This window comes from Sabethes cyaneus, chromosome 1 (genome assembly GCF_943734655.1).
Source record: "Sabethes cyaneus chromosome 1, idSabCyanKW18_F2, whole genome shotgun sequence".
Taxonomy (NCBI): Eukaryota; Metazoa; Arthropoda; class Insecta; order Diptera; family Culicidae; genus Sabethes; species Sabethes cyaneus.
The window spans coordinates 152,343,111-152,362,510 of NC_071353.1; the positions used below are offsets into that span (position 1 = coordinate 152,343,111).

The 19,400-nt window shown below is 35.3% G+C and overlaps 1 protein-coding gene across 1 annotated transcript in view; it reads left to right on the top strand.

Annotated features, from left to right (window-relative positions):
- The window catches only part of LOC128732319 (uncharacterized), a 119,090-nt gene that overhangs the window by 36,984 nt on the left and 62,706 nt on the right, over positions 1–19,400 (top strand). Inside the window, exon 4 of the mRNA XM_053825564.1 lies at positions 9,194–9,469. Within this exon, the coding sequence (XP_053681539.1) occupies positions 9,194–9,469 (276 nt within the window). The remainder of the gene's footprint in view (positions 1–9,193; positions 9,470–19,400) is intronic.

A 19,400-nucleotide genomic window follows, 5' to 3' on the forward strand; every position in this document is an offset into this window, starting at 1 on the left:
AGTTCTATAGTTCCTAAACAAGCAAAGATAGAGGTATACTATGTTCAGCAGTGTTGTGTATTTTTACTATTTATACAACTTTGTAAAACAGGAAAAAGTCCTACAACAACTACAAAAACAGCTAAGATAGAAAAACAGATTTTAACAATTTTTTATAGGATTTTTCTATTTTCACTGAAGAGATGGTTACTGTCTTTAGCAAAATTTCTTGTAATAATATGTTGTAAAACTTTGCAGAACACATCAATGTGTTATATTGAAACTGAAGAAAAATAATTTTATTATTTCACTTTTAGGCGGATTAATCGAAATTTGAATTCCGCTGGACGGTAGAAATTTTAATTTTACGAAACTCTTCCAAAGGTTCCATAAACCTTGAACCAAGTTTGCCCGCTCAAAGCTAATGGGCACCAAAAAAGGTTCTGGAGCAGTATGCTGTGCCCGGTTCATTGAGCTTTCGGTTGACCAATTGAGGGTAGAATGTTAATTTTTAGTAGAAGTCTTCGATATTGCAAGGTCTTAAGTCTTGAATTTTGAAAAAAAAAAATCCGAAATTTTTTTTCCCCGATTTTGTCAGTTTTCCCATTCAACATGGGGCTGACAAAATCGGAACTTTACTGTAGTAGTTTTATAATAAGCGAATATATTAATATAAACAAAAGACTAGAAAATGTTATAAAACTTTTTTCGAAAAAGTGGCAAAGCGATAACAAAAAGACGACAAATATACGGAAAGAAGATAAGATAGAAAGGCGACAAAAAGACGGTAATTGATAGCTAAAGGCGACAAGAGATAAAAAGATGTAAAGACGTCCATATAATGACGAAAAAGAGCAATAAAAAAACAACGAAATGGCGACGAAAAGATTAAAAAAACTCGCCTAAAGGATGACGAAAAGACAATTTAAAGATGACAAAAACGATAAATAATCGACAAAAAATTATAAAAGAAGCTAAAAAATAAAAAGACGACAAAACAGCAATAACAAGACAACAAAACGACGCTGAGGTAAAGTAAAACAGCCGACAGCAAGGTATCAAATAGGAAATAAAATAATGATAAAAAGATGAGAAAAAAAACGATAAAGAAACGACAGAAAGATGCCTAATGGAAGCAAAAAAGCTGACAAAATGTCGACAACAAGGAGTAGAAAAGACGGCAAAAACACGCCTAAAAATGACAAAAAGTTTGACAAAATTGTAATAAACACACGATAAAATAGCAATGAAAGAACGAGAGATAAGATGATGACAAAAAGATGGTAAAATGATCAGAAAAGGACGAGGAAAAGATGAAAAAAAAAATCGATAAAAAATGAAAAACAAACACAAAAATATGACGAGAAGACATCAAAAATCAACAAAATGACGATGAAAAGCTGACAGAAAGACGATTAAATAATGACAAAGGAAGACAAACAATCGTCAAAAAACGACAAAAATATGACAAAAACACCTAAAAAACCGACAAAAAGACAACGAAAAGAAAGCAAAGTCTTGGGCTTAACCCTTGTTTATCGACAGACTTCACAGCCGGCTGCTAGAGTACAGGACAGTTACGGGGTTAGTGCAAAAATCCTACAAACTCCATCTAGCAGCACCGCCTGGCCGAGATTCGAACAGACGACTGCTGGCTTGCTAGATCAGCATCAGCTCAGATCAACGTATCTCGAAACCCAGTTGGGGCGGTTAAAAACACAAGTAAGCTATAACAAAAAGATGATAAAAAGACGATAACAAATCTATAAAAATAATCACAAAAAGGCAACAAGGGGAGGAAAGACAGCAAAACAATGACCAATAAACGATGAAAGGCAGAAAAAATAACGACTAAAAGACGATAGAATGACGACAAAATAACTATGAAAAGAAAACATAAAAACGACAACGAGATGACCGAAAGACGATGAAAGCAAGGTAAAACGACGTTAAAAGGTGACAAAAAGACGACGATAAGATGATAAAAAGGCGAGAAAAGAATGGCAAAAATGTGTCAAATGAAATAATAAAAAGAAAACAGAAAGACGACTAAAAGATGTCGAAAAAGAACGACAGAAAGAGGCCATAGAGATGACCAAATGGAGACGATAAAACGACAAAAAGTTGCCTAAAAATGGCGAAAAAACTATAAGAAGACAGCAAAAAATCGACACAAAAAGTCGTCATAAAAGCGAGAAAATAACGGCTAAACAGCAACAGCAACAACAAAAACAAAATAAATGTTGAAAAAGAGTTCCGGTAAAAAGAGGACAAAAATATGACAGAAAAGGTGTGAAAAAACTGCGCTAAAAAGAAGACAAAAAGACGATAGAAGGACGACGAAAAGACTGCATTAAGTTGAACATAGGTCGACGACAAACAGTCAAAAAGACGTCGAAAAGACGACAAAACAACTACAGAAAGACGATAATAAAAGCAAAAAGACGATAATAAAAGGAAAAAAACAAAATACAAAAAGAAGTCAGAAGCACAAAAGTAAACGACACTAAAAAGCAATGTTTTGAACTTAGACGTCTTTCGAAGACTTGACTTTTCTTTATTGACAGACTTTATAGCCGGTCGTAATTGCTACAGGACAATTACGGTAACGATCCTTCTAACTCTATGTAGTACCAGTATCATACCTGGGCTGGAAGTAAACGACTAAAAAGCGACAAATAGGAATTAAAAATAGATTCACTTCTATTACCAAAACGTACGTTAAGAATTGAAAATATAAAATGGGTGTAAAATGGGAAATCAAAAACGAAAGTTATGAAATGGAGAACGGAAAACGAAAAATGGAAATTGAAAACTAGCAAACGAAATCTAGAACACGAGAAATTTAACATGTAAACGAAAAATAGAAAATGATAATTTTTTTTATTGAAAATTGGTATTAAAGAATTTAAAAAGGGACTTGAAAAACATAAGATGGATGGAGAACAAAATAGAAAAAGGAAAAATGTTAAGAAAGCTAGCGAAAATAAAATAAATAAAATAAATAAATAAAAAGCAGGCGACGGGAACAGAAAACTCAAGACGAAATGCAAATCTCGAAAGACAATGGACGAAACAAAAATATTGATAACAAAAAGACGACAAAACAACGATCAAAGAAAGCTAAAAGGTGACGAACGACAAAAGGAAAAAAAAATGATTAAAAAGATGTCTGATAAAAGATGAAAAACTGAGATAAAAAGACTACGAAAAGCTGACGAAAAGTGGAACAAAAAGGGGACGAAAAGACAACAAAAAGTCGCTTAAAAATGACAGAAAGTTGTCAAAAAGTTGAGGCAAAGACGACAAAAAATGACGAAAGAAATCAAAAAATTTCAAAAGGATGATCAAACAGGAACTAAACGACGATAAGAGGACGTCAAACAGCCGACAGCAAGGTGTCAAATAGGCAATAAAAAATAGCAATAAGATGGTGAAAAGATGAGAAGAAGACGTTTAAACTTCGACAGTATGATAAAGTCGACATAAAGTCGACAAAACAGTGGATGATAAGACAGTAAAAAGACGACATACAGACATCAAAAAAGCGATAAAAAGACGACAAACAGACAAAAATCCATGACAAAATTTGAAGCTACGAAAAGGCCACTAAGAAGACATCAGAAAACTACAAAAAAACATCAACAAATATGATCGAAAAATGTTAAAAGAAAAGACGAAGGGCGAACTCAAAGGACAAAGGACGAAAGACAAATTACAAAGAACAATGGGCACCATTTGTAGCTGTATTTGCACTGGCTTTCGTAGGCTTTAATCCCTTTTATTTCTTTTATCCTTTTGCCGTCTTTTCGTCATCGTTTAAGCGACATTTTGTCATTTTTAGGCGACTTTTTGTCTACTTTTCGTCCGCTTTTCGGAGCCTTTTTATCTCCGTTTTTCATCCGAGAAGGACAACAGACAAAAGTCGAAAGATGATAGACGAAAGAGAAAAAGCAAAAAAAAACAGAAAACGAAAAAGGATATGACTAAAAGAAGAAAAAATGTCAAAGGCTGCATATAACGATAAGTCTGAAAAACAACACGTAGGGAAAGGATCGCAAAAAGATGACATAAAACGTAAAAAAGATGAGTAAAAGACGACGACAAAAACATCAGAAAGACATTAAAATAACCACAACAATACCACGAAAAGGTTACAAATAGGCTACGACAGTATAAAGACGTCAAAAAAGCGACGAAAACCGTTAGGAAGATCTGAAAAAACGACGAAAAGACAACAAAAAGACCAGCCTCGTGTTTTTGTCTTGAGCCTTAATGAAATATGTATAAAAAGTGAAAAGACTGCAAAAAAGATGACAAAAAGACGGTAAAAAGATGAAAAAAAACGACAGAAAGTTGACAAAAGACGGGGAAAAATAACAAAAGAAAGACAGAAAGATAAAAATACGCCAAAAAGCGCCTAAAGGCGATAAAAAGATGACAAAGTCGTCGTAAAATCATGAAAAGACAAAATAAAGATGTTAAAAAGACATTAAAAGACGACGAGAAGACGTCAATTAACAAAAAGTTGGTAAATAAATGAGAAAAAGACGTCAAAGTGGCGACAAAAAGGACTACAGAAGGAGGCCAAAAAGACCGCAAAAATGCGACGAACCGACGACAAAATCACGATAAAAATAAAAGAAACAGATGTCAAAAAATCGACAAAAATATAACAATAAAGAAGACAAAAAGATAACAAAAAATCAATAGAAAGACGGCAAAAAGGCAACAAAAAGATAACGAAAAGACGGCAAAAAGAAGGCAAAAGACGATGAAAAGTTGGCGAAAAGACGCAAAAAAGCGACAAGATTACAAAAAGGCGTGAAACGACAAAACCACTAGAAAAGATGAAAAAGAGCTCTCATTAAAAGACGACAGAAAGTCGCCAAAAAGGGGACGAAAGATGACAAAAAACAGTCATCAAAATGGTCAGAAAAAGATGATAGAAATACTTTAACAAGACAACAGATAGAACGACGAAAAAACTTCAAATAGATGATAAAGGATAATAAAAACGACGACAAAATTACTTAACGCTTTTTTGGCGTCAGACAGAGGACAAAAAACGGTGAAAAAATGATAAAATTAGATGCCAAAAATACGTCAGAACAAAAAAAAAAGCTGAAATGATGCCAAAAAGGAGGCAAAACATAACAAAAAGGGACTTCAAAAGGGCGACCACAAAAAATATCATAAAGACGAAGAACTAACGATAAAGTAACGACTAAAAGACGCCAGAATGACGACAAAATTATGGTGCAAAGAGAACATAAAGACGTCAAACAGATGATCCAAGGACAATAAAAGTTCGATAAAACGACGTTTATAAAAATGTAAAAAAGGCGACTGAAAAAGACATCAAAAATATTACTAAAAGACAACATCTAGCAATATGACAAAAAGACATCAAAGAACAATAAAAAGATTAGAAAATAATGACGAAATGGCGACAAAATAATGACAAAAATCTACTATCGGTGGAAGGCCCCATTGAAAAAGTAAATAAATAAATGACAAAAAGTTGACAAAAAACGGAAAAAAAATTAAAAAGTCGACGAGAAGACGATAAAAATACGACAAAAATACTACGAAAATACAACAATGAGAGGTAAAAAGGCCACAAAAAGACGACGAGAAGATGTCAAACAGGCGACGAAAAGACGACAAACAGTTGGTAAAAAAGGAGACGAAAAAAGACAAAACGACTGTAAAAATACGACAAAAAATCGCCAAAAAGACGATAAAAAACAAAAAGCGATACAAAGAGACGATAAAGGATAAATAATAAATAAACGGCGTCAAAGAGGCGACCAAAAGACGGTAAGTCGATGATAAAAAGACGTCAAAGAGGTGCCGAAAGAACAATAGAAGAGCACCAAAAAGATAACAAGAATACGACAAACCGACGATAAATTAACAATGGAAATAAGACAAGAAGCTGACATAAAGTTGACAAAAACGAGATGAAAATCTATAAAAAAAAGTTGCCAAAAAAGTGACAAATAAGATTACGGCAGAAAGTCGATGAAAATACGATAAAAAGCGACCAAAACTAACACAAAGATGGTAAAAAATGACGAAAAGACGTCAAAATGCAACAAACAGGCGATGAAAACTAAAAGATTGCAGAAAGACGATCAAATAAGGCCATTGCAAATCATATTTCAAGTTTTGTCCCCCCCCCCCCTTGGAAATTGGCTTGAAAAATCGGGGGGCAAAAAAATAATTTGTAGGATATGAGTCAAATTTCTTTTTATAAAATCAATTGTCTATGGGCTCTACAGTCTGAAAAACTCGAAAAATGAGTCTCCGAGCTGAATTAACGCTTTTAGCACGAAACAGAATTGGAAATTCGAACAATGGAATTTCCGAAAATCGTCCAAAAAAATTTGCCTTCGTTTTTGTCTTTTTTCGTATTTTTTTGCATAAAAAATAATAACGTATATATTATAAGCAAGAATAGATTCGGTTTTCACGTTTAAACTTCAAATAAAAATTCTTAAAATCCACGTTTTTTTTTGCTCGATTAAAAAATTCACTTTGTTTTTTTCCGCTTCCCCCTTCAGTGGCGGAACACCGGAAGGACAAAAACTTTATAAAATATTTGTAATGACCTAACGACAAAAAAAAATTACCAAGACAACAAAAATGTGATGAAAAGACTTAAAAATGCGAAACACTCGATGAAAAGACCTCGAAAATAACAACAACAACAACAACAAAAACGCGAAAAACGACAAAAATAACAAAAAGAGACGAAAGACAGCAGGAAGGAGACGGAATGCTACAAAAAAGAGACGAAGGACAATGAAAAGATGGATGAAAGTCATCAAAAAGACGACAAAAAGCTGACCAAAAGATGTCAAAAAAAAATAACCAAAGACGACAAAGAATTGACCAAAAGGCGACAAAAAAATAACAACAGCCGACAAAAAGACGTCAAAAAGGTGACAAAAAAGCGGCAAAAGATGTCAAAGAGAATACAAAAGACAAGAAAAGGACGTCTAAAAAACGACACAAAATGACAAAAAGTCTTGAGACGAACCAACTATCGACTAAAAGCTTTATTGAAAAAGTGAATAAAGAAATAAACAAATGACAAAAAGTTGTCAAAAAGCCGAAAAACGGTGACAAAGAAAAAACGAAACAAGTCGACGTAAAAGTGATTAAAGCTGGCAAAAAAATGGCGGAAAAAGCACCAAAAAAAGATAAACAATCGACAAAAAGATGAACAAAATATGACAAAAAGGTTACAAAAAGACAACAGGAAGACATCAAAAGGTTGATGAGAATAAAAAAATAAATGACAATAAAAAACAAAAAAAGACAATGAAAAGACTAAAAGACGAACGGACAATGACAAAAAGAGAAAAGTGAAAGAATGAAAGAGAAAAATGAAAAAGACACACGGAACTGAATAATACGGAAAAATCAGGAATAAATAGAAACAGATCAGAAACAGAAATACATTAAGTAACTAAAGTTTTTGGAGCGTCTAAGCGTAAAGAAAATTAATTATTTGCCCGATTATTTGTTCATTAGAAGGAGGAGGATTATTTAAAAAGTTAAAACAAGCAAAATCAGCAAAATTAAAGGAAAAAAATTACCAAACGAATAAAAAAGGAAAAGGAAACGAAAATAGATGAGGAAAACGGACTACAAAATCAGACACAAAAACATAAATAACAAACGTACAAACGCATAGAAAGCAAAAAATTAGGAATAATTTGGAAGCGCATAAAATAGAGCAGAAAATAGTTGTGAATAAGACGATTTTCGAAAAGGTTTCCGATTTGGTATTTCTAAATACCAAATAAAATTAGACAATGGGAGGGAAAGAGCTCTTTCTTGAAAGAAAAGAACGGATAGGAAAATTGAGTAAGGCAGAGAGATTTATAACAGCTCAAACAATTGCTCAATGAAAAATAATAAAGAAACAACAAACAACAAAACGTAAAGCTGGGAGCTGGGAAGCTGGTAGAAGTTGTTAGAGTCAATTGGATCGAAGCAGTAACCTCGCAATTGTCTTGTACTCTCACAGCTTGCCCGTGGGGTTGGTCGAATAAAACCAACCGGAAAATTATGTTTGAAAGAGCAATGTAAAACCCAAGCATTACTTTGCCAATGAAAAGGGAAAGCAAGGACTTTTCCAACATACACAAAAAGACAAAATTTTCCTCTCAATTTAACTTTTGACATGTTTTGTGGACGGTAGACAATTAGGTTCAGTTTTAACTAAATTTGCTTGATTTGACTTTTGGTTCTGATATTTATTAAAATATAATTCAAATTAAACTACTTTTCTGTTTGCATATAGCATATAGTATTGATATGCCTAATTCGCATATCAATCAGAGATTTAAATGAATAAATAGATACAAATTTAAATTCTCAATTCAATACAAACGGCACGCACGCATTGGATTCATTCCCCGTAATCGGAACCACAGAGCGCTCTCGGTACCGTGAACCGGCACTCGCCGCAAACCAAGTTCGATTCGATCAGTGCGGTTATCGGTGGCAGATCCCGCCCAATAATGTGCATCGATTGAATCAAACCTAACCTATGCTAAACGACAACCGACAGACAATGGACGGGTCGCCTGATCCCTCCCGCGTTCCTTTACTCGATTTTATCCCACACCGACCGACCGACGCGTCGGTGCTGCCACCGTCGACTAAATTGAAATCTAGATTGACACTAACAACGTTACGCTTCCGAACCCAATCCGTGTCGGCGTCGGTCGTCCTCCGTTTTGTGTCTGTCAACCGACACAGAAACCTGACTGAAGCGAGTGAACGGACCCACGATTTTGTGGCTCACGCGAAACTCGCATCGAGTTCGTCACTTGCCTCGAACGGTAACGAAATTTTCTCCAATTATTCACTGTCGAACTGCTTTTCAAGTAATTATTAAGTTTTTTTTTCTGTCGATAAACTTTCTTACTCATAATCGTGCTGCGGAGCAGCAGCGCGCCAGTAATAAATCATCAGTAAATTTAATTAAATTTTCCGTTTAACTCAAGCGGTTCTGTTCTGTTTCCGTTTTTCTGCTGTCGTTTCATGCAAATTCGCCGGAACGCCCGGACGCTTGCCCGCCCGTCCGTTGTTCCACATTCGGAATGGCATCTACATCAACCGTGCGGATGGACACTGATGCGATGATGGCCTCGGTCGACAACAACAACAACAACAACAACCATAACAACAGATGTGGATCTACTCGCTCGGAGTAACGCTGCAAAAAACCGTCTCATCCTTTTCGGTCAACTATCGGCGGCACGGCGGTGGTAGCGGCGGAATGATGAATGGGCATCACAAGCAGCAGCAGCAGCAACAACAGAAGCTGCTGCTGCTGACAGGAAGCGGCAACAGCGGCAACGACGACGTCGAGGACGACGACGGTTTAACTGCGCTGGACCACGTCATACTGGCGATGTGCGAAGCGAGTCTCTACAAGCGGGCCAGTCTGATGTTTCTGCTGGATGTGAGTATTTCTTGCCCCATTGCTTCACGTTAAATTTATCTTTAAGATTGAATTGTTGTCCTTCTTTGGGTTAACAAGCTTTCCTTGAAAAAGGGAAGGTCCTTCCTTGCTTGCGTAAAAGCGGGTCATTTCACCCGTCCGTCCGCCCGTCGCTCACTAAAACGCTGCAACCACAGTGGTCGGATATTTCAAATTCTAGGCCTGTTTTGAGTTTTAAAAATTATATCAGAAATGTAGAATACAAAATAGTTGCAAGCAATTTACTTTGAAGTAGGTAAGTTCCGTTTCAAAATTAATTCCAAGGCCTGTGCCTCCATTTTGAATTCCATACTGAGCTCCCATTTGAGACCATCAACACTTCAAGGTTCTTTTTGAAATCCATTTTGGAACACCTTTTGAGTACCATTTTGCGGCCCAATTTGAGACCATATTAAGATCCAAATACAGTTCAGTATTTTGTGATTCATTTTAAGAGTCACTTAAAGTTTGTTTTGAGCCCTATTTTGAGACCCCCTTTGAGGTCCATTTCGAAGTGCCTTTTATGGACCGTTATTATAAGGACCATTTTGGCACTTTGAGGTCCGTTTTAGGATCCATTTTGAAATACGTTTTAACTTCAATTCATTATTCATTAGAAGATAAATTTTGTGAGGTCCATATTAGGGTATATTTTCGGATTTGTTTCAAACTTCACTATGGGATCTATTTGAGGTTAATTTCACCAGTTTTAGGCCCCACTCGGAGACCGCATTTTAATGCTTATTTTGAGGGTTGTTTTGTAGTCTATATTAAAGGCAATTTTGCGGCACACTTTAAATTTCATTTTGAGAGCCACTTTGGGGTTCATTTTGAAATCTATTTTGAAGTCCATTTCAAGGCCCAATTCGAAGTCGAATTTTTGTTCTCAATTTAGAAAATCCTTTATAATGGAAGTTTCTTTTTGACGTCTATTTTCAGACTCATTCTAAGCTCCTTTTCAGGATCAATTTAGGGGCCACTTTCAGACCCATTGTAATGCACATTTTGAGGTTCACTTTGAAGCCCATTTTGAGATTTATTTTGAGGCTACCTCTTAAGCACATTTGAAGACCAGTTTTAGTTCCCTTTTAATATCCATTTCAGCTTTACATTAATGCTACTTTTAAGTCCATTTGAGGTCTGTTTAAGTTCCGTTTTTAGGTCCATTTTAAGACCCGTGTCTAAATCATTTCTGAAATCCATTTTGAAGCCCATTTAGAGGTTCATTTTGGACCTCAACCATTCTAAGGTCCATTTTGAGGCCCATTTCGAAGTATATTTTGTTTTAAATTTTAAATATCAATTAAAATGCAAATTTCTTTTTGAAGTCTATGTTAAGGTCCATTTTCAGATTTATTGGAAGATTCTTTTTTAATGTCAATTACAGGATCCCATTTTGTGAGCCATTTTGAGACCCATTGTAATGCTAATTTTGGGCCCCGGTTTGTAATTTGTATTCATGCCAATTTTGAGCTTTTGAGTTCCACTTCAAAGTTTTTTTTGAGGCCTATTTAATGTTTTATCTTTAAGTCCATATTAAGGACTGTCTGTGGTCCGTTTTCAGGTCCATTTTAAAGCATGTGTCTAAATGGGCTTCAACATTTAGAGGTCCAAATACACCTCGATATTTTGGGACTCATATTAAGAGTCGCTTACGGTCCGTTTTTAGCCCTATTTCGAGGTCCTTTAGAGGTTCACTTTACGATCTATTGTATAGATCCATTTTGAGGCTACTTTTTAAGCTTATTTTAAGACCAAATTTAGTTCCCTTTTAATGTCCATTTCATGGCTCGTGTCCAAGCCAGTTTTGAAGTTTATATTGTTTGAGATACAATGGTCACTTCTGGGCCATTGGCCCTCAACATTCTGAGCCTTGGGTTCAACCATTGTTGTAAGGTTCATTTCTTATTTATTATTTTCTTATTTTTCTTATTTTCTTATTTTTAGGTTCATTATTAATTTGATTTTAGGTCACCTTTTGAGTTCCATTTTGTGGTCCACTTTGAGGCTCCATTTCAAGGTCCAAATACACTTCAATAAATTGGGACTCATTTTAAGAATCACTTAAGGTGCCGTTTTGGTCCATGTCTGAACCATTTTCAAAACTCATTTACAGGTCCGTTTTCAGATCTATTGTGAGGTCCATTTTTAGGCATATTTTCATTTTCAGATTTATTTTAAGATCCATTTTAAGATCGATTGGGCCCAGCTTAGGAGCCACTTTGAAACTCACTGAGATGCTCGGGCCTCCAAGTTTTGAAATCTGTATTGAAGTGAATTTTTTCGGTCTCCTTTGAGGTCCATTGAAAGGTCCATTTTGAAGTCTATTTTGAGAGTCGTTTGAGGCTACTTTTTAAGCCCATTTTAAGACCAGTTATAGTGCCTTTTTAGTATCCATCTAAAGGCTCGTGTCTAAACCAGTTTCGAAGTTTAGTTTGAGATCTATTGTATAAGCCACTGTAAGGGCACTTTTGAGGTCTATTTTGAGACCAGTTTGTGGCTTGTTTTCAGGTCCATTTCAAGGTTCAGGTCTAAACCATTTTCAAAATTCCTTTAGAGGCTCATTTTCGAATCTATTTCGAGATTTGTTTAGGGTCATTTCGAAGTCCATTTTGATTTAAATTTTGAAAATCCATTATAATGCAAGTTTCTTTTTGAAGTCCATATAAAGGCCCATTTGCGGATTTATTTTACGGTCCATTTTAGAATCAATATGAGGGACCATTTTAAGAACCACTTTGAAACCCACTGTAATCCTCATTTCGAGGCCCGTTTTGAAATCTGTATTGAAGCCAATTTTGAAGTCCACTTTGAGGCCCGTTTTAAAAAATGTTTGCTTTGAGTTTTTCTTACTTTCCTTTGGGGGTTTCTTTTCTTTTTAAATTTTCTTCGAATTTGTTCCCCTTTTCTTTGTATCTTTCTGCTTTTTCTTTTAGTTTTGCCTATTTTTTCCTCGGAGTTTTGCTTTCTTTGCTATCCGTTGCTTTAGTTTTTCCTTCTTTGCTTTGAGTTTTTGTTTCTTTTTCTCGGATCTTTGCTTTCTTTGCTATGAGTTATCCTTTATTCATTTAAGTTTTTCTTCTTTTTGTTAGAATTTTTGTTTTTTCCTTTTTTGCTTTAGTTTTCGATCTTTTCCGTTGAATTTTTCTTCCTTTTGTTTGAGTCTTTCTTTCTTTTCTTTTAGTTTATCTTTCCTTTGAATGTTCCTTCCCTTCCTTTGGATTTTCCTTATTTTCTTTTGAATTTTTCATCTTTTCCCTTGAGTTTTGTTTCTTTTGCTTAGACTTTTCTTTTTTCCTTTAGCAGTTTTACTTCCTTTGCTTTCTTCGCTTCAGTTTTCCTTCCTTTTCTTTGAATTAATCTTCCTTATCTTTTTTTTTTCTTCCCTGTGTATTTCCCTTTCCTTACTTTGATTGTTTATTTCTTTAGTTGAAGTCTTCGTTCTTTTTCTTATAGTTTTCCTTTTTTTTTTGAATTTTTTCTTTCTTTTCTTGCCTTTGAATTTTTTCACTTTACTTAGATTTTTCTTCTTTTTTTTTAGAATTCTCTTTCCTTTCCTTGGAATTTTGCTTTTTGTTTGAACTTTTCTTTCTTTTCTTTGAATCTATCTTCTTCTTGTTTCCGTTTTCTCTCATTCCTGTGAGTTTTGCTTCCTTTGCTTTCTTCTATTTAGTTTATTTACCAGTCCTTTGAGTTTTCCTTCTTTTACTTTGAGTTTTTCTTCATTTCCTTGGAGTTCTGCTTCCTTTGCATTTTTCGCTTTAGTTTTTCTTTCTTTTCTTTGGTTTTTTCTTCCTATTGTTTGAGTCTTTCTTCCTCTTCTGTTAGTTTTTCTTTTTCTTAAATTTTCCTTCCCTTCCTTTGGATTTTTCTTTTTTTTTAATTTTTCATCTTTTTTCTTAAGTTTTTCTTCCTTTCCTTTGAGTTTTCCTTTCTTTCCTTTAAATTTTCTCACTTTCCTTGGGTTTTTTCTTTTTTTTGGTATTTTTTCTTTTTTTTTTGGTATTTTCCTTCCTTTCTTTGGTGTTTTACTTTTCACTTGAATTTTTCTTTCTTTTCTTTGAATCTATCTCCTTTTTCTTTCAGTTTTTCTCTCGTTCCTGTGAGTTTTGCTTCCTATGCTTTCTTCTCTTTAGTTTATTTACCTTTCCTTTGAGGTTTTTTTTCTCTTTCTTTGAGTTGAGCATTCGTTCCTTGAATCTTTGTTCTTTTGCTTTGAGTTTGTTCTTGTTTTCCCGTGAATTTTCCTTCTTTTCCTCGGAGTTTTGCTTTCTTTTCGCTTTTCGTTGCTTGAGTTTTTCTTTATTTGCTACCCTTCCTTTTTGTTATCTGTTTTTCCTTTTAGTTTTCCTTCCTTTTTTTTCTTGGAGTTTTTTTTCGTTCCTTTTTTGGCTTTAGTTTGTCTTCCACTTCTTTGGGTTTTTCTTCCTTTTATTTGAGTTTTTCTTCTTTTTCTTTTAGATTTTCTTTCCTTTGAACTTTCATTCTATTCCTTTGAATTTTCCATGTTTTCTTTTAAATTTTTCATCTTTTCTCTTGAGTTTTTTCTTTTACTTTGAGCTTTCCTTGATTTTCCTGAAGTTTTGCTTCCTTTGCCTTTGCTTTTCGCTTTAGGTTTTCTTCCTTTCCTTTAATTTTTTTTTCCTTTTCCTTTTATTCTTCTTTCTTTCTTGTAAATTTTCCTTCATTTCCTATGATTTTTTTCTGCCTTTTGTTTGAATTTTTCTTTCTTTATTTAAGGTTTTCATTGCTTTGAATTTTCCTTCCGTTCCTTTAGATTTTCGTTATTTTCAAGTGAATGTTTTATCATTTCCCTTTAGTTTTCTTTCTTTTACTTTGAGTTTTCCTTCATTTCCTTGTAGTTAGGCTTCCTCTGATTTCTTGGCTGTTTTCTTTCCCTTTCCTTTGAGTTTTTCTTCTCATTCATTTTATTCTTCTTTCTTTCTTGTGAATTTTGCTTCATTTCCTGTAACTTTTTTTCCCTTTTGCTTGAGTCTACGTTCTATTTCTTTTAGTTTTTCATTTCTTTGAATTTTCCTTCTTTTTCTTTGGGTATTTTTAAACTTTCTTCTTTTGCTTTGGGGCGAACCAACTACTGGTTGGTTTCTCGGAGTTTTGGTTTCTTTGCTTTTCGTAGCTTCAGGTTTTGTTTTCATTGCTTTCTTTGTTTTTTGAGTTGTGCTCTTTACCTTTTAGTTTTCCTTCTTTTTCTTTTCTTTGAGTTTTTCTTTCTTTGTTTTAGTTTTCGTTCCTCTCCTTAGCTGTTAGCTTTGAATTTTCTTCTTTGCTTTGAATTTTCCTTGTTTTCTTTTAGATTTTTCATCTTTCTCCTTAAGTTTTCCTTTTGTTACTTTGAGTTTTACTTCATTTCTTTGGAGTATGAGTATTGCTTCCTTTGCTTTCTTTGCTTCGAGTTATTCATTTTTCCTTTAAGTGTTTCTTCCTTGTCTTTGAGCTTTTCTGACTTTCCTTTCTTTGCTTTAGTTTTCGATCATTTCCTTTGAGTTATTCTTCCTATTGTTGGAGTCTTTCTTCCTTTTCTTTAGGTTTTTCTTTCCTATGAATTTTCTTTCTGTTCCTTTGCACTGTCCTTATTTTATTTTGAATTTTGCATCATATCCTTTGAGTTTGCCTTCTTTTACTTTGCATTTTCCTTCATTTCCTTTTGGAGTTTTGCTTCCTTTGCTTTCTTTGCTTCGAGTTGTTCATTTTTCCTTTAAGGAAGAAAAACCTTTCCTTTGGGTTTTGCTTGATTTTCTTTTTATTCTTAGTTTCCTGTGAACTTTTCTTCTTTTGCTTTGATTTTTTCTTCCCATTGTTTGAGTCTTGGTTTTTTTAGTTTTTCTGTCCTTTGGATTTTCCTTCTTTTTCCCTATTTTCTATTGAATGTTTAATCTTTTCTCTTGAGTTTTCCTTCTTTTTCTTTGAGATTTCCTTCATTTCCTTGGAGTTTTAATTCCTTCGGTTTTTTCCCTTTGGTTTTTCTACCTTTCCTTTGAATTTTCTTTTGTTTTTTTAGCGTTCCTTTCTTTCCTTTGAAATTTCGTAATATCCTTGGGATTTTCTTTTTTTTTTGAATTTCCCTTCCTTTCCTTCAAGTTTTGCTTTTCGTTTAATTTTTTTAAATTTTCTTTGTATCTTTCTTCTTTTTCATTTAGGTTTTCTTTCCTTCCTCTGAGTTTTGCTTCCTTTGCTATCATTGATTTCTTTCTTTAGTTTATTTACCTTTCCTTTGAGTTTTTCATCGAGTTTTTCTTCTTTTTGTTTGAGTTTTTCTTCAGGTTCTTCTTTCCTACGATTCTTGCTTTCTTTTCTTTGAGTTTTATTTCTTTCCCTTTGAATTTTCCATCATTTACTCGAATGTTTTCTTCCTTTTCTTTGAATTTTCTTTCCTTTTGAGTTTTTCTTCCCTTCCTTTGAGTTTCTTTTCTTCTATTAGAATTCTCATACTATTTCTTGAGTTTTTCTTCTTTTTTTTCGGATCTTTGCTTTATTTTCTCTGATTATGCTTCTTTTCCTTTGAGTGTTTCTTCCCGTCCTCAAATCTTTGCTTTCTTTGCTTTGAATTTTCCTTCCTTTTGAATTTTCTGCCTTTTCTTCGAGTTCCTTTTCCTTTGATTTATTCTTTCTTTCCTCGGATCTTTGCTTTCTTTCTTTTGAGTTTTCCTTCTGTTCTAATGAATTTCTCTTTTTTTTCTCGGAGTTCTGGTTTCTTTGCCATCTTTACTTTAGTTTTTCTTTCCTTGCTTTGAGTTTTTTTCTTGATTTGAACGTAATAAATATAGATGCGATAAACGCCTTTGCTACCAAAGCATAGAAAGGCGGCATAAATCATTGCCGGTCTAGTCTGGTGTGCCTCAGGGGAGTCATTTTGAACCATAACGTTTCGTAAAAGACATGAACGAGGTGCCCGAATTTATTCCTGGAAAATTTCAGGAAAATCCATTTTGAGGCCTTATTTTGAACCCCAGTTAGAGGTTCAGTTTGGGCTCTATTTTGAGGTTCATTTTGAGGGGACAGGTCTTTAAGATACCTTTTGTTGTCCACTTTGAAGTCCTCTGTAAAGATCATTTTGAGACCAGCTTGGAGGTTTATTTAGTTGATAACTACTGTTTTAAGGTTCATTTTAAAGTCTATTTCGAAGGTCACTTTAAGGTCCTTTTTGAATCTCATTTGAGATACATTTAAAAGTTTTTTTTTTGAATGACCAACTTTTTTTGAAGCTACAAGGAAGAAAGAAAAAGGTTCTCGCATAGGAGCATAACTTTTATTATCCGTATAACGGTTGTCCAGGTTTTTAAAATTTTCGACCACTGTCCGGTTGTGTGTTTCAATTTGCGACCCTTTTTTCCTTGTTTGTTGGTCATGATTAATGCATAGCGGAATTGACCCAACCCCAGTCCAAAAGTCCGACAAAGGGTCCATGCTGACAGGCAGGCAGGCAGAAGAAAAAAGGAAAGGATACAACAATCAGGACCCGTCGGCAATAAATCCAGCCGAAAATTGACCTGTTTAGGTGAACCCCAAAACGATTATCTACGGTGTGGCAGCAGTCCCAGTGCAGTGGTTGGGTTGAATTCTTAACTTAAAGTTATCGCCGCCGGCGGCGGCTGTGGGATCCGGTTTGTCGCTTCCGAACGTTAAAATTGGTGAAGCATTACCGTCTTTTTTTCTTCTCCTACTTCCCTTTCAGGGAAGGATCTTCTAACTGAGTGAATCTCTCCAGCCCCACGCTGTGTGTTTAGACTAAGCGAAGCCCGTTTCGAGTGCGTATTGTAGTTTGATGATGAAAAAGTACGGCTTGTAATGGGAAGGGAAGGGGGAAGGAGTAACATAACAAATATGACACAAGCCGGAGGATTTTTACGCGAATCCTTTCTTTGGACGACCCACGCGCGCGCTACAAAGTATGTAATGTATGTTTGTGTGCACAATTTCAGGAGCGTTTGTTTGTCGGATCCCGGCCTTTGCCTGTGTGCCCTCGTGTTTAGTTTACACACTCGCGCCTAAGTGGGGCCCACTTGAAGCTCCCGTATCCATAAGCGGGAGTCATTAAACGTTGGAAAACTGGAACACGGGCTTTCTCTCTCTCGGTTGGCTTATTTACAATGTTACTGCACTGCAGTGTACGTTTGCTGTCCCCTCCCTGATGGGCAGATTAGCATTAAGGTTGACCTTTAAAGTTAATCTGACTTCAGTGGGTTGAAGGATTTTGCCAGGATGCATGCGATGGTGTCCAATTAACATTTCAAACAATATCAACGACGGAGTCGTTTGTTACTGTTTCTTAGTGATAACGACAACTCTCTATCACTCGAACGATAACTTTATCACCGCAGCAGCCTGCTGCTGGTGCGGTCTAATCGGACTTAAGTCCACAACCCACTCATTCGTGCACAGTCGAGTAATGCTTTCCGCGGTTTAACTATGGAGGTTTTCAGTTTTGGTCATCGTTCGCTAACCGACCGTCGACCGTCGACCGACCGACGACGAGGGATCCGCGAAGCAACTCCGTTGGAATTGCGCTTCATGCTAATACCTAACCTTGCGGGGACCCCTCGATAAGTTTTATTGCACTTTCCATCCAGCAGCAACGCAATAAAGTCAGTGGTGCCATTCGGTGCACAGTTTGGCACTTGATCATTTTCACTCGAGTAGCTCGGCTAGCTAGCTAGCACGGTGGCCACTTGGCCGTCGCCGTCGCGATAATGATTGTATGCGCACCCCCTTTGAGTGGGTATGGGTAAGGTGGCTGGCAATCCCACCTACTTGAGGTGATTTTATAATCGACCTCAAAGAGAAAGAGTTCTGTGCTTCAGTTGGCTTTTTCCGCCGGTGGCGGACTGGAAATTTCACCTTCCCGAGGATTAGTTTCATTCGTGTAGATTTTTCCTTTGTTGGTAGGTGTTGACTTGTTTGTTTACATTCCGTTCTATGGTGGATTGAAGAAAATGCAAAAAAAAAATGCTTGGCTATGATTTTAAACATAGTTTTACACCTAAACAACTACGATTGTATGGGATGAGAGCAAAATCAAATGAATTTTAAAATGAAAGGCAGAGAAACTTTTACAAAAGTACCAGAACGAAAATAATTCTGCAACAGATAGCAAAACAGACGTGGGCGAGGTCCTGTGAAATTATTATGAACATATACGAATAATAAAACCCTGATAACTTACTAAAACTAGCATATATGTTTGTGATTCATAATTGAAATAACCAAAATGCCCGACCAGACCCAGCCGAGATTTTAGGCACACATACTATATTCTACGATGGTTCAAGCGATGCTAACTTTAGCTGCCACTAAGTGCCTATTTACGGAAAAACTTACTTGTAAAAACGGTAAAATTTATGATTCAAATCAATTTTTAAAGCAAATAAAGCAACATATGATATTTACACACCTAGAAAGTTACGTATTTTGATAGTATCCAAAAGTTTGTAGAACATGTCGAACCTGTTAGATGAGGTTTTGTGTACAAAAAGTTTAAAAAACTGATTTTAAGGGTGTCACGACAGAAAGTCAATTATATCTCGCAAACCATTTGATGCAGATACTTAGTATCTTCGGCGAAGCTTAATGAAATTCAAAGTTCTACAACTTTGCCGAACACCTAGCCATGCTATCTAGTTCCTATAAAAAATCATTTTTTTCAAATTTGTTATCCCCTTAATATCTAATTATATGAAAATGTCATTAGATGCAGAATACTTTTTTATGAAACTTCTCCTAAGCTCGAAAACGTCCGGAGAAGCGAGAAAAGACTTTTGACCGCCTTTTTCCAGAATGGTCCCTCTGCGCGGTCCCAGTTCCAATCGCAGTTCTTGTCCCTGTCTCAGTCCCTGTCTTTGTCCCTGTCTCTGTTCTTGTCCCTGTCGCAGTTCCAGTTTCAGTCGCAGTCCCAGTC